We start from the raw sequence: 13,439 nt of genomic DNA, 5'->3' as shown, positions 1-13,439 counted from the left end.
CAGAGCTCAAAAGCTTTGCAACCTCTCGTGGTCCTGAAGTCCTCTGTCTGAGTCAGTGGACTCAACAGTAAGCCTCTAAAAGTGACTTCCCACCCCCAGGCTCTCCACACTACCACCCCCTCCCCCGCCTCCGCCCTCCTTTCTCCAATGAGAGACGGAACGAAATGGTGAGAAGGGCAATAGGTGTGCCTCCGTGGCTGAGCCGGGATGTAAACTTTATAAATGATTGGATAAGATGAAGAAAGCGACTCCCCCACGGCGCTCAGCATAGTTTCCCTGGCTCGGCCTGACAGTAGCAGCGCGCTCGCTCCGCCCGCCGCACTCTGAGCCCGCCTGGAGCCAGCGCTGCCCGTCCGGCTCCGGCTCCGGCTCCGGCTCCGGCTCGGGCTCGGGCTCGGGCTCGGGCTCCGGCTCCGGCTCCGGCTCGGGGCTCCGGCTCCAAGTCATTCCGACCCCGGCCGCAGCCAGTCGCACGACATGCCGCAGCCGCAGCCGCCGCAGCCGGCTCCCGCCGCCGCCCTCAGCGCTGTCCTGCTGCTTCTCTTGCTGGCCACCGACTCCTCGCAGAGTGAGTAGCCCCGGCCCCGGCGGGCGCCTCCCTGGCTCCGGTCTCCTGGGCCAGGGGGGGATCAGGGCACGGACCCGGGCGGCACTGGACTGGCTGCCCCACCACCCCCACCCAGCCTCGCACTGCCCTCTGGGGCTCAGAGCCCGGGGAGGGGGATCCTCCGTCCCTCCCCACCCTCCCGGAGATGCGCCCCCGTCCCCATCCCCTCCATCTACACTGCGGCGGCAGCAGCAGCAGCAGCTCCTGGCGCAGCATCCCCCGTCCTTCAAGGACACTCGGGAAAGTGCTCCTCAGCGGGGGCAGAGCGCGCGTGTGCGGGAGGCTGGGGAGGGGGAGAGCAGTCCTTTCCCCTTGTTGCAGGCGGGTGCTGGGTGCTGGTACCTGAATTTATGGGTACCTCTTCTCCCCCCCCCCCGTGTCTCCCACTCCATTTCCCACCCGTGCTCCCTCTCCCTCTCTCCCCCTCCCCTCCCCCGGGCCGGGTGTCGTGCGGGGCAGCGGTGCTGCTGCGGGCCCGGGAGGCAGCCCAGTTTCTGAGGCCCAGACAGCGCCGAGCCTACCAGATCTTCGAAGAGACCAAGCAAGGCCACCTAGAGAGAGAATGCATAGAGGAGCTGTGCAACAAGGAGGAAGCCCGAGAAGTATTCGAAAACGACCCTGAGACGGTGAGGAGACTGGCGTCGGGGGAGGGGAAAGTGAATGGCTTGGGGATGCGTGGGACGGAGCGGGGGGAGGTTAGGAAGAGCGCCTGGAGCGGGGTGGCCGAGGGAGCCGCGTCCAATCTGTCTCTGCCGGAGCTGCCGGTGCATGCCTGCGCTCATGCATCCTCTTCCCTTCCTCCCCTTCTCTACCACCCTTCTCGGCCCTGTCAGAAACATCTGGGATTAGGGCGCCAGCTGTCCGCACAGCTGGGAAAGATGTTTGGAGGACAAACCATTAGATAAATAATTTAAACTACTCAGCATATCCAGGGCTTTGCTGAGCAGGGTTTTGGGGAAGCGCCGGAGAAGTCCAATTCTCTTTCTCTTCGGGATACACACGTTTAAACACACACATGATATGCATGCGCAGAAGCTCTGGTTAGCTGATTGGGTGCCCTTGAGATTCTTTTATCAGCTTGTGTTCCCTACTGGATTTCATGGGCCAGTTCTTTGGTTTGGGGGTACAGGTTCTTAATTTTAAAGTCATATTCCAAAAAGCTAGAATGCAAGGTTGTCAAGGAGCACAAAGCTTTGGAGACACTCGAAACTCACTTTTTTTAAAATAAAAAAACTATCTCAAATGTTATCAAAATGTATCTTGTGACTTCTAACTTATCTCTAGCAATTTCAAGTAGTTCTCTCTTTTCTTTATGCTTGAGTATTTCTCAAGCATCTAAGGCATTTGAATTTTTTTATATCTCTTTTTTTAAAACTTTAATATCTTTAAGATCCTACACTTCAGCAAGATTAGAAAGACGCTGTCTTGTAATATTGTTAAGTAAAATAAAACTACAATAGAGTAGACTTTGATACCCTTATACTGTAACTTGCAGCAAAAACTCCCCAAAGTAACAACTTTAAGGAAAATCCACTTTTGAAATAATTTGGGGGAACTGTATATATGAAACATACAGTAGATGAAACTATATATATAAATACATATATTACACATATATAATGTAAATAGAAATGTGGTGGGTCTTTTGTTTTTTAACCCATCTGGTTTCCCCTCCCACCTTATTCACCCCTTATCCCTCCCCCTCTTATTTTCTTCCCTGGTTAGATGTTCTGGAATAAGTTTGGCTCTGCAATAAACTCTTTACATTGGGTGGGGAAGGGGATGTTGAACATGAATGCTTAGCCTTAAGGAGAATAGTCATATCCTACCCCCCCAAACCCCCCAAATAGAAATGATAGAAGGCTCTGCTTCAGGCAATGGTTCCCAAAGGATTATTAAATGGAAGGGTGGAGGACAAGGGAAGCAAAGGTTACATGCAAAGGTGAGTGCACAGCATGGTGCTTGTGCAGAGGCAGTTAGTCGTCTGCAGATCACAGTCAGATAGCTGCTGGCAGAGAACATCCTTCTATTATTAATAATGCCTCTGGAGAGTGGTTGTGAGCTTGAAAGGTGGGGACAAAGGAGGACCTATATGTTTGAGAATTAATTGTCTTTGGAGAGTTTATGTGTGTGTTAGGGGAGATCACTGCCTTGTCCCTGGAAATAGATAATTTTAAAGAATAAATATATTGTAATTCCCACTGGAAATTGAATAATAATGCTGCCTCAAACCTTTTTTTTTTGGAAACTAGAGAGATTAAACAGCTAGATAATAGGCAGATGGTAAACAGACAGATAAATGTAGATAAAAAACAAAAACATAACTTTTTCCCCATAGAATACTTGAGTAATTTCTTATCTATTGTCCATCTCTCAATATACATGCAATAATACATTTTCAGTTTAAAATTCATTTTCTCAGTTTTTATATGCAAAAAGATACTTTCTATAATAAGAACTTATCATATTATTATATTCTATATTTGCAGAGGCAGACATGATAGTGAGGATAGAGGCTTCAGAATCAGAATTAGGATTTCATCCCACTTTATTTTTATTTTTTTCCACTTTTGACATATACTGTGTGATCCTTCCTTACTCTCTCAGTCCTAGAGGCAACTTCCAAAAACTATAAATCAATTTCCAGAGATAACATACAAATTTACCCAGTATAAGGCTTTCCTGAAAACATCTATAATGATAAGAGAACAATTCCTCTGGAGCCAGTCTTGACATTGTTTCATTTTGATTGCTCGTGTAATGACTGGTAATCATATTTGCCAAATGCAATTGGAAAAATATGCTTCCATCACTATCAGTCTATTGACTTTTTCAGTTCCTTTGGGGTTCTTTTTGCAAAAACAATTTGCTGGTGAACCTAATTACCATCTTATAAATAGGAGCACTAATTATTTCACAGAATTAAATATGATACAAGTCTAATAATATCTTCTCAAACATTATTAGTTATAGTAAAGGTCTGAAATAATATTAGCAGTTTCAGAATTGACCAGGTGTATTAGAAGGAGGAATGGTTCTGACATCAGATCCTGGGTTCCAGTCCTGACTCTGCTACTTATGAGTTATAAGTCAGGACTTTGAAGCACTGGAATTCATTTCCTTCATCATTAAATGAAAGGGTTGGGAAAGATCATCTCTATGTATTTCATAGCTCTAAATTAAATATTCTATTCCTGGACCCTACTAAGAGCATCAATCATTCTCATTCAAAAACATGAATTGAGTGCCTATAAGGGACCATTCCATGGTATTTCCCCATCCTGTAACCTCTTGTGCCATTTTCAATGAAAGTTTTTCTCTCCATTTCTCATATGGTTATCTTCAGTGATGCGCCTGCTGAATTTTGCCTATCCTGTATGATTGAAGAGTGCAAGAAGTAATAGATTTTTGAGTATTTTGCTTTGAGTTTATGGCTATTTCTGGTACAGTAGCTCAGCACTGTCCCTCCCTTCTGTCTACTGCTCCTTTCAGGCTGGAAGCAGAAGTCTAACTCTAGTTAGCATAGAGAGGGCAAAGCTGCAGGAGAAATGCACTCTTAAATTTAATCTGTATGTTGGTGCAAGCAGCCCTGGTTGTACCAGTTTAGATATAACCCTGAGAAAGGTGTCCTTCCCTTGAGAAGCACTATTCTAGAATTTGACCTTATTAAAAACAAGTTAGAACCAATAGAATTGTAAAACTTTTCACCATTCCATTGTGCTGCAAATCCTAAAGGAGTGATTCCTTCTGTCTTTTGATTTCTTAAAATATAATTCTTTTAATTCCATCAGAGATGAGAAATCCTTTAGACAAAAGGGTATTCCCCCCCCCAATAATAAGTTCTTTATATACAGAGGCAGTCACTTCAATTTGAAGAGAGAAACTTGGTCTCAGAGCCAAGAAGACTTAGGTTCAAATTCCATCTTTTACTCATAATGACTGTGTGACCTTGGACAAGTCACATAATTCCTCAGTACTCTGGGCAACTCTCTAATTCTATAAATTGCATAAAAGGTCCCACATGTATTGGTCCTAGGAGTTCCTCAATGAAATACCAGGTCCACTCCCTAACTCTATCTCCTGAGAAAGTCCATGATCTCTTACATTCCTGTGTCTTCAGTTATTTACCCCTTTTTCATTTCTTATTTAACAGCCTAATATGCTTGGAGATCCTTGCCATATTTCAGATTTCTACACACAACTTATATATCTTTTGATTTTTATCCTTGTTTAAGTAACAATATAAACAAGCATCCCCTCCACTGCCTCCTTCCCAAAAACACAGCATATGTACTTTCTTTAATTTCCTAGGTGGAAAAAAATCATGCATTACATTATATCTTTGAATTCTTTATATTTATTAGAATATTCCTTTTCTCTAATCCAATTCAATCCTATAAACATTTATTAAGCACCTACTCTATGACAATGGAAAAGGAAACAGCAAAACACTCCATTATCTTTGCTAAGAATATCACATGGACTGAACTGGTGTTCTGTGGTCCTTGGGGTCATGAAGAAATGGATACAATTAAACAGTATGCCAGCACTGTGCTAAGAAGCCCTGGGAATACAATTAATTAAAAAAAAATCACTGCCCTCAAGTTCAGTGAAGGGAAAAACACACAGATGGGGGCAAAAAAAGGTGGAAAGGGGACAACAGGGATTATCTTGTTCCATAGAGTTGATAAAATTAGACAGCTTAGTTGTCTGTGTCTAGAATGATAGCTAGGTGGCACTTTGGTACACATAGGGCAGATAGCTAGGTGACTTGGCATCAGAAGAATTCAAATTCATGAGTTCAAATCAGACCTCAGACACTTTACCAGCTGTATGAACCTAGGCAAGTTACTTAACCCTGTTTGCTTCAGTTCCTCATCAATAAAATAAACCAGAAAAGGAAATGACAAACTACTCTTTGCCAAAAAAAAAAAAAAAGCACAAAGGGATTGCAAAGAGTTGGATAGGTTTGAACAATAATAACAATGGTACACTGAATGCTGGGCCTGAAGAACAGGAAGTCTTGAGTTCGAGTCCAGAAACTTACTAGGATAAATATTCTGGGTAAGACTACTCAATTTCCTCTACTGGAAAATAGGGACAATATAATAATGTTTTGAGTCTCAAATAAGATAATGTTTGTAAAAGTGCTTATCCTGGTACCTGGAAGATATCTGATGATTGTATACAAATTCTTATTCCTTTCCCTAAAACGTATTCCCTCTTTACCTGCATCTATTAGAAGATATGTCTTCTCAGATATCACGTCTTTTGAGAAGACCTTTCATAATATCTTTCAAATTACTGAGACAGTTAGGTGGTATCATGGAAAGAGTGTTGAATTTAGAGTCAGAGGAAACCTGGGTTCAAATCCAGCCTCAAGCACCTACTAGCTATGTGGCCCAGGGCAAATCATTTAACTTCTGTTTGACTGTTTTCTCTTCTGTAAAGAAACTCGATTGATACCAAGATGGTGAGCTTCCCTAGTAGGCACTTAGAAATTGTCTAAGTCTATAAAACTGAGTAAAATTGAAACAATAGCTTACAAGGACTATTTCAACTCCTAAATTATCTGTTTGCATTTTAAAAAACTAGACTGACCAGTGATTTCATTAGCAGATGGAACTTTCAATGAGAAAGTTCTACTAACATAAAATGACATCTTCTCTGTTACTTAAATATCTTAAGAGTTTTCTAGAGATGAGGATTTAACCTAATCCTGTCCCACAGCTTCCTCTTTAGAAGGCCAGCTCTCTAGTCTCTATGTTAAACTTTCTTATTATCATTGGTATTAAGTCTCTTTAAAGTTCATTATATAAGTTTCATATTTTTTGCTGCCTTCCTCCACAATTCCAATAGGAGAAAATATGTTTTCTTCCCTTTTTCAATACCTTTATCTCCTTTCCTTTTCTTTAAATGAAAATTGAAATATTATAGAATCTCAGGTTTGGAAGAAGTTCAGTTGTGGAACGTCATAATGAAAATGTATAAGAAAATAGTTTGCAAACCAGAAAGATATTACACTAATATGAGATATTATCATTTATTATTATTCCAGGGGTATTTTAGAGTCTGCTCTTAACAGCCCTGATTTTTAAATTTTCACATCAGAATTGGCAAATGCCACAGATCAAGACTTGATTCACTATTTTCTTGATTGTCTAGACTTAATAAAATGATGGAGAAAATGCTAGTAATGCAGATTAAACTTTAAAGTATGTGGAGATGATTGTTAAATATTTAGCAGTATGCTCCTGATACCCACTAAAAGTAAGTTGAGTCAGATTTATCAGTCCTATTTTTTTCATTAAGGGCTATAAAATACTAATATCGACAGCAAAAGCAAATATTCCAAGAGGACGTCATGTATATTAAATCCCTCTGCTCTTTCTCCCAGCTTAGTGAATTCTCAGTCTGAGTTTTATAAGATTCTGGGACCATAGCCACTTATCCCAGGGCAGGTGTTGTGAAACTTTAATGGAAAGATTAATTTTTAATTCATGTTAGCTTGAAAAAGTAATTCTATGCTCCATTATGAAATTAATAACAATAGAGTCTTTATTCTGAAGAAGGTGGGGAAACAATTTTGTAGTCTCTTTTTTATCTTGATTCATCTCTTTTCCCCTCAAAATTCATTGCTATCATTTAACTATAATAACTAAAATGAATACTTGCTTTGGATTTGTGGCCCTAGGTAAGTCACTTAACTTTTTAGTGTCCTAGCCAAATCTGATGGGCTGGCCACATTGTTCAAATGTAATATATATATATATTTGTCTAAAAGACTATTTTATAGAGAACTCACACAAGGCAAGAGCTCATGCAGTGGTTAGGACAGACTCTCAAGGTCTCTCTGAAGAACTTTGGAATTGATTGTGGGTGAAGGAAATAAAATGGCACAAATATAGAGGGGAGAATGTCACAAAGACCACCCAGCATAGCATACTCTCATCAAAGAAGGTGCTGTGCCCTGTGAGCAAAGTAGAATTTCAGTAACTCAAAGAAAAGAGAGATGCACAAATTTAGAGACATCTCTATTCCAAATGTTCCTATAGACTACACTAGATTTGTGGTAGAGCCTCCTGAGATCAGATTTATCTGATCAGTCAGTCAGGCACAGTGTACTGTGACCCCCAACACAGTGAAGTCATTTTGGTCCCCTTCAGCCACAAAGGACCAACCAACCCTAAGACTGTAAGTTGAGAAGGTATTGATTGATCTCTTGAGAAAGTTTCTTTTCTTTCCTACACAGATTAAATAACAGACCTGGATGATTAAAAATATATATATATATATATATATATATATATATATATATATATATCACACTTTAACAAGTCCTTCTCTCTCCTTGGTGACTTCTAAGTTGATTGATTATCTTTTTTTATTACCTCAGGATGTGAAGAGCTCTCTATGTGTTTTGAATTTGTCATGCCCATTTTCTTTTTATAAATGAGTTCTTTGGTTCTGGCACTATGCTGTGAGAATTTTTATGGAATGCTTACAAATATTCTTCTAGGCTACCAGGATGGTAGAGAAACCACATTATAGCAGACATAGAATTCAGGAGAATTGAAGTCAACTTGCCACTAATTAGTTGTACGATCTTATACTTATGTATCCCAAAGTTTCCTTAGCTGAAAAATCATATGATCTCAAAGGTCCTTCACTCATTTAAAAATCTGTGGTTCTGAGTTTCATTTCTCTCAGGAAAAAGAAGGAAATGCCCTTTTCAAATTTGTTTTACTTAAAGCAGGGAAATATTAGCTAAGCTTATTGTTCCTCTTTTCTCTTTGCTATCTCAAGGGCAGCTAGATGGTGCAATGGATAGAGCACTGGTTTTGGACTTAGCAGGACCTGACTTCAAATCCAGCCTCAGACACTTTACACATATTAGCTGTGTGACCTTGGGCAAGTTACCTTATTCTGATTGCCTCCCATCTGGGGCCATCTCCAGTTGTCCTGATTCATATCTGGTCACTGGACCTAGATGGTTCTGGAGGAGAAAGTGAGGTTGGTGACTTAGCACAGCATCCCCTCACTCAAATCCAATTCCCATGTTTAGCATGGCATCATCTCCCTGATGTCATGGTCTTCAAGAATGAAAGACAAACATCATCATTATCACAAATTTTCACAGGAATTACCTACCTATGTTAGGAAAAGAAAAAAGTGACCACTTTTGGCATGTTCAGATCTCCAGCTAAAGTGATTATAAAATATTAATTTAATTAATTAATTAAAAACAGATATTTGAGGAACACAGCATCAGTGCTGAATCCCCTTTCTCTTTCTTGCAACTTAGTGAATTCTAGTGTGAATTTTCTAAGTCTCTAGGAGACAGTCACTTATCTCAAGGCAGCAGTTTCATGCTTTTTTATATGTAAAGTAGACAGGGTCTTAGATCTGCTGTAAGAAAGATATGGGTTGAAATCCTATCTCAGGTATTTGCTATGTTACCCTGAATAAGTCACTTAACTTCTCTGGTCCTCAGTTTCCTCATCTGTAAAATGAAGGTATCAAACTCAGTAGCCTGAAAGTAGTTCCTTCTAGCCTCTTTAAGTTCCCCTCTTAATAGGGTAGCTAGGTGACACAGTGGATAGAGAACTGACCCTGGAGTCAGGAGGACCTGAGTTCAAATGTGAACTCAGACAGTTAATATTACCTGTGTGATCTTGGGCAAGTCACTTAACCCCACTGCCTTGCAAAAACTTAAAAAAAAAGTTCCCTTCTTAATAGTCTAGTTTTCTACAGGCCTATAGCTTCTTAGCTTTATTTTTTCACAACCCAAGAAAGTATATGCCTAGTCTGCTAGATCAGAACATCATGAAGTTCTTTCTCCTGTTCTTGGATCTTCCTTACTTAAAATCATTCTCCCATTCACTATTGTTTTCTTTCTTTCTGCTTGCATTATTGTTCATTATGATAAACTGCAATGCCTTTGTGGATGCTGTCTCAGTGCCCATTGATAATTCTACGACTTAAAGGTGCAGACCTGTATTGGTAGAGGAAATTTCTTCTCTGAAGGATACCCATTCCAAATCTCTAATCTGCCTTTCCCCTCTGTCCCCCAAATTATTCATGGTTTGTATAACCTTGCGTTTGCTCATTTCTGAACATTCCCTTTCCCTGAGCTTTTAAGTGGATCCAAAGGAGAAATTAATGAACTCTTCTTAGCATGGTTCTCAATAAACTTCTCCTGAGATCTTCTGAACAGTCACTTCAGCTATTAAACTATCATTCAAGCCACTTTTAGCCTTCACTAATTTTTTGCAAGTGAAAGATGAGTTGCTTCTTTCCCTCTTTTTACTCTCTTCCCTCCTTTTATAAACCTTCTTATGTTTTATAATTTCTTGTTCTTTTTTTCATTTCATTCTTTTTTTTTCTTAATGAGGAGTACTTTTCCATTTGGTAGCATGGTGGGTAGTAATGAACTGATGGAGTAATGTGGTTTGGAAAGTGTTCTAGATTTGAAATCAAAATTTATTCAGTCTTGACTGATCTTTTGTGATCCCATTTGAGGCATTCTTGGCGAAGATGCTGCAGTGATTTGTGATTTCCTTCTGTAATTCATTTTACACATGAGGAAACTGAGGCAAACAAGGTTAATTGCTTTACCCAGAATCACTCAGGTATTAAATGACTAAGGTTAGATTTGAATTCAGATCTTCCTGAGTCCAGACTCAGCACTTTATCCACTGTGTCACCCAGAATCCTGGCTCTGTTATTTCTTACCAAATGACCTTCTGCAAGTCACTTCCATTCTAAGGGCTTCATTTTCTTCTCTAAAATGAAGAGTTTGTATTATAGATATAGCTGTTGTCTACCATATTATATAGGAAAGGACACCAGATTTGGAGGCTGAGGAGCTGGGTTCAAAAACCTGACTCTGCTGCATATTTACTAACTTGTCACCCAGCCTGGACTTTACCTCTTGGTACCTTGGTTTCCTCATCTGTAAAATCAGAGGATAGTTAAGGTTCCTTCCAGCTCACAGTTCTTAAGTTACTATGAAACCTCTTATTTTTCCATGAATCTCTAATCCTAGTTTTGGTCTAATTTTTTTGGAAATTTTATTTTTATATTACATATATTTTCATGTAATTCTACTTTTAAATATTTATTCATTTTGAACTTTGATTCTTTCCTTTGTGCTCTACTTCCTGCTTCACCTGTGTCTTTTCTATTCTGATTCACGAAAGATAGTTTTGGCTAATATATGTTCTATTCCATTGACTGGAAAATCCTTGTCACAATACCTAAAAGATACAGAAGCAGTTAGTTGATTTTCATTGGATAGAGTGCTGAGTCTGTGATCAAAGAAGATACAAATTTAAATCTAGTTTGGGATACTTACTAGTTATGTGATCCTGGGCAAATCACTTCATTGCTATTTGCCTCAGTTTCCTCTTCTTTAAAAAAAAAGATAATACCTACCTCACAGGATTATTGGGGGAATCTAAAGAAATAGTCATTGTAAAAGTACCTAGCACAAAGTAAGCACTATATAATGTTAGCTGTTGTTGTTATTATTATTATTATTATTGTTAATCTCTCTGAAACCTGATTTCCTCATCTGTAATATGAGAGGGTTAAGATTCTTTTTGGGGGGGGTGAGTCAATTGGGGTTAAGTGACTTGCACAGGGTCACACAGCTAGTGAATATCTGAGACTGGATTTGAACTCAGGCCCTCCTGATCCAAAAGCCAGTACTCTATCTACTGTGCCACCTAGATGCCCTAGATTAGAATAAGGTCCTTTTCAGTGCTGAGTAATGATGTATGCAACAAATAATTTGATCCATAGTCTAATTTTCCTGACTCCTCCTTCTGTAATCTCAGGTAAATCATTTCACCTGGCTAGGCTTCATTTCCTTATATATAAAATGACAGAATTAATATCAGATGGTTTCTAATGTCTCTCTTTAGGCTCTGGACTAGTAGGATTCTCTTAGGAAAAATCAGGCCATTGTCTTTCCTTTCTTCACTCTTTTTTTGAACTATATTATATATCACTCAATGCTCACAGCAAGTTCATAAATCTCTGAAATGTGGTTTCCTGTTAAAAAAGGGAAAAAAATCCTATATTATCTCTCAGAGTTTATTCATCCTAGTTTATCCACTCAAATGCAGGCACATTTCAGGATAATCCAAGAGCCGGTTAGACAGCTCAATTCAGTCCCATCCCTTTATCTATGACCAGTATTCAAGTACTTAACATCAAGCACCTGGCTTGTTACCCATTTGCGGTTTTCTTGGCAAAGATTCTGGAGGACTTTTCCAGTTCCTTCTCCAACTCATCGCACAGATGAACAGAGTTAAGTGACACAGCTTGATTTGAACTCAGGAAGATAGCTCTTCCTGATTCTAGGGCTGGCACTCCACTGCACCACCAAGCTACCCCTCAGTTTGGCCCTAATTTTGTTCCATCAGGGAGTCAATATGGGAAGTTTGTGGGCAGAACAGAATGGCATGGACCAGTTGGGTTAGTTATTTGAAAAGATCCTTGGATTTAGAGTCAAAAGACCTGGATTTGAAACCTCACTCTGTTAACCTAGGATCCATGAACTTTCTAAAAAATATTTTGATAATTGTATTTTCATATAATTGGTTTCCTTTGTAATCTTATATATTTTATTTTATATACTTAAAATTTTTTTTTTCAGAAAGAATCTATAAGCTTCATTAGACTATGGTGGGAAAGGAAAGGAAAATCCATGACCAAAAAAAAGTGGATGGAGCTCTATGATGTTGGACAAATCATTTTCCTTCCATGGGTCTGAGTTTTCTGGTCTATAAAATAAGAATGTTAAGGTAGATTTCTAAAGCTGGTAAGGACCTCATCAACCACCTAGCTTGGTTAAGGCCAAAAAGTATAGTGGTTTTTCTTTTCAATTTTTATATTTTCATTTAAAATTTTGAGTTAAAAATTCTATCCCTCCCTTCCTTTTGACCTCCATGACAGGGTAAGTAATCAGATATAGGTTATGTAAAACCTTTCCACATTAGACATTTTGTACAAGAAGTGTTTGAACAAGAAGCATGCTTTCAGTCTGTATTCAAACACTATCAGTTCTTTTTTTCTGGAGGCGGATAGTATGCTTTATACTTCGGGATTGTCTTGGATCATTGCATTGCTGAGAAAAGCTGAGTCAATCATAGTTGTTCATTATACAATGTTCTCCTGGTTCTGTTCACTTCACTATTTATCCATTCATGTAAGTCTTTCCAGGTTTTTCTGAAATCATTCTGCTTGTCATTTCTTATAGCATAATAATATCCCATTATAATCACATGCCACAGCTTGCTTAGCTATTCTCAATTGATGAGCATCCCTTTAATTTCCAATTCTTAGTCACCACAAAAAGAGGGACTTTGAATATTTTTGTACAAATAGATCCTTTTCCCCTTTTTTGGATATAGAAAAAACACTAACAAAGGGTATAGTTCCAAATTTTTCTCCAGAATGGTTTGATTAGTTTGCGTCTTATGGGGTCCTCCTTTGACCCTTTTAAAGTCAGGCACCAAGTTTCTCATTTTCAATTTCACTTCCTTTTTTATCCCTTTTTCTTTCCCCCATCACCATTTTTTTTTAGGAGAAAAGGCCCACCTGCCTGATTTCTTTATGTGATCTTGGGAATAAACATAGATACCATACTAAGTGCAAAGTGTGTTATCTTGAAAATTTGAAAATTTCCTTCTTTTTTTCTCCCTGTGATCACACATTCGGGTTCTCTGGTTTCTCAGCCATCAATCCCTCCTCTTCCAGAGCATTCTCTGTCCTGCTTCCCCCTTACCCCTTATTCTCTGTTCTTCTCCCAGCTGTCCTGCTT

General features: G+C 39.4%; 1 protein-coding gene across 1 annotated transcript in view; it reads left to right on the top strand.

Moving 5' to 3' along the window:
• The first annotated feature begins 317 nt into the window (after positions 1-317).
• Positions 318-13,439, top strand: part of GAS6 (growth arrest specific 6) — a 99,932-nt gene continuing 86,810 nt past the window's right edge. The window contains exons 1-2 of the mRNA XM_074192110.1: positions 318-568; positions 1,067-1,233. Coding sequence (XP_074048211.1) covers positions 478-568; positions 1,067-1,233 — 258 coding nt within the window. The 5' untranslated portion in view covers positions 318-477. The remainder of the gene's footprint in view (positions 569-1,066; positions 1,234-13,439) is intronic.

The sequence above is a fragment of the Macrotis lagotis genome, chromosome 6, assembly GCF_037893015.1.
Source record: "Macrotis lagotis isolate mMagLag1 chromosome 6, bilby.v1.9.chrom.fasta, whole genome shotgun sequence".
Lineage (NCBI taxonomy): Eukaryota > Metazoa > Chordata > Mammalia > Peramelemorphia > Peramelidae > Macrotis > Macrotis lagotis.
This window is presented reverse-complemented; position numbering and strand designations above follow the sequence as displayed.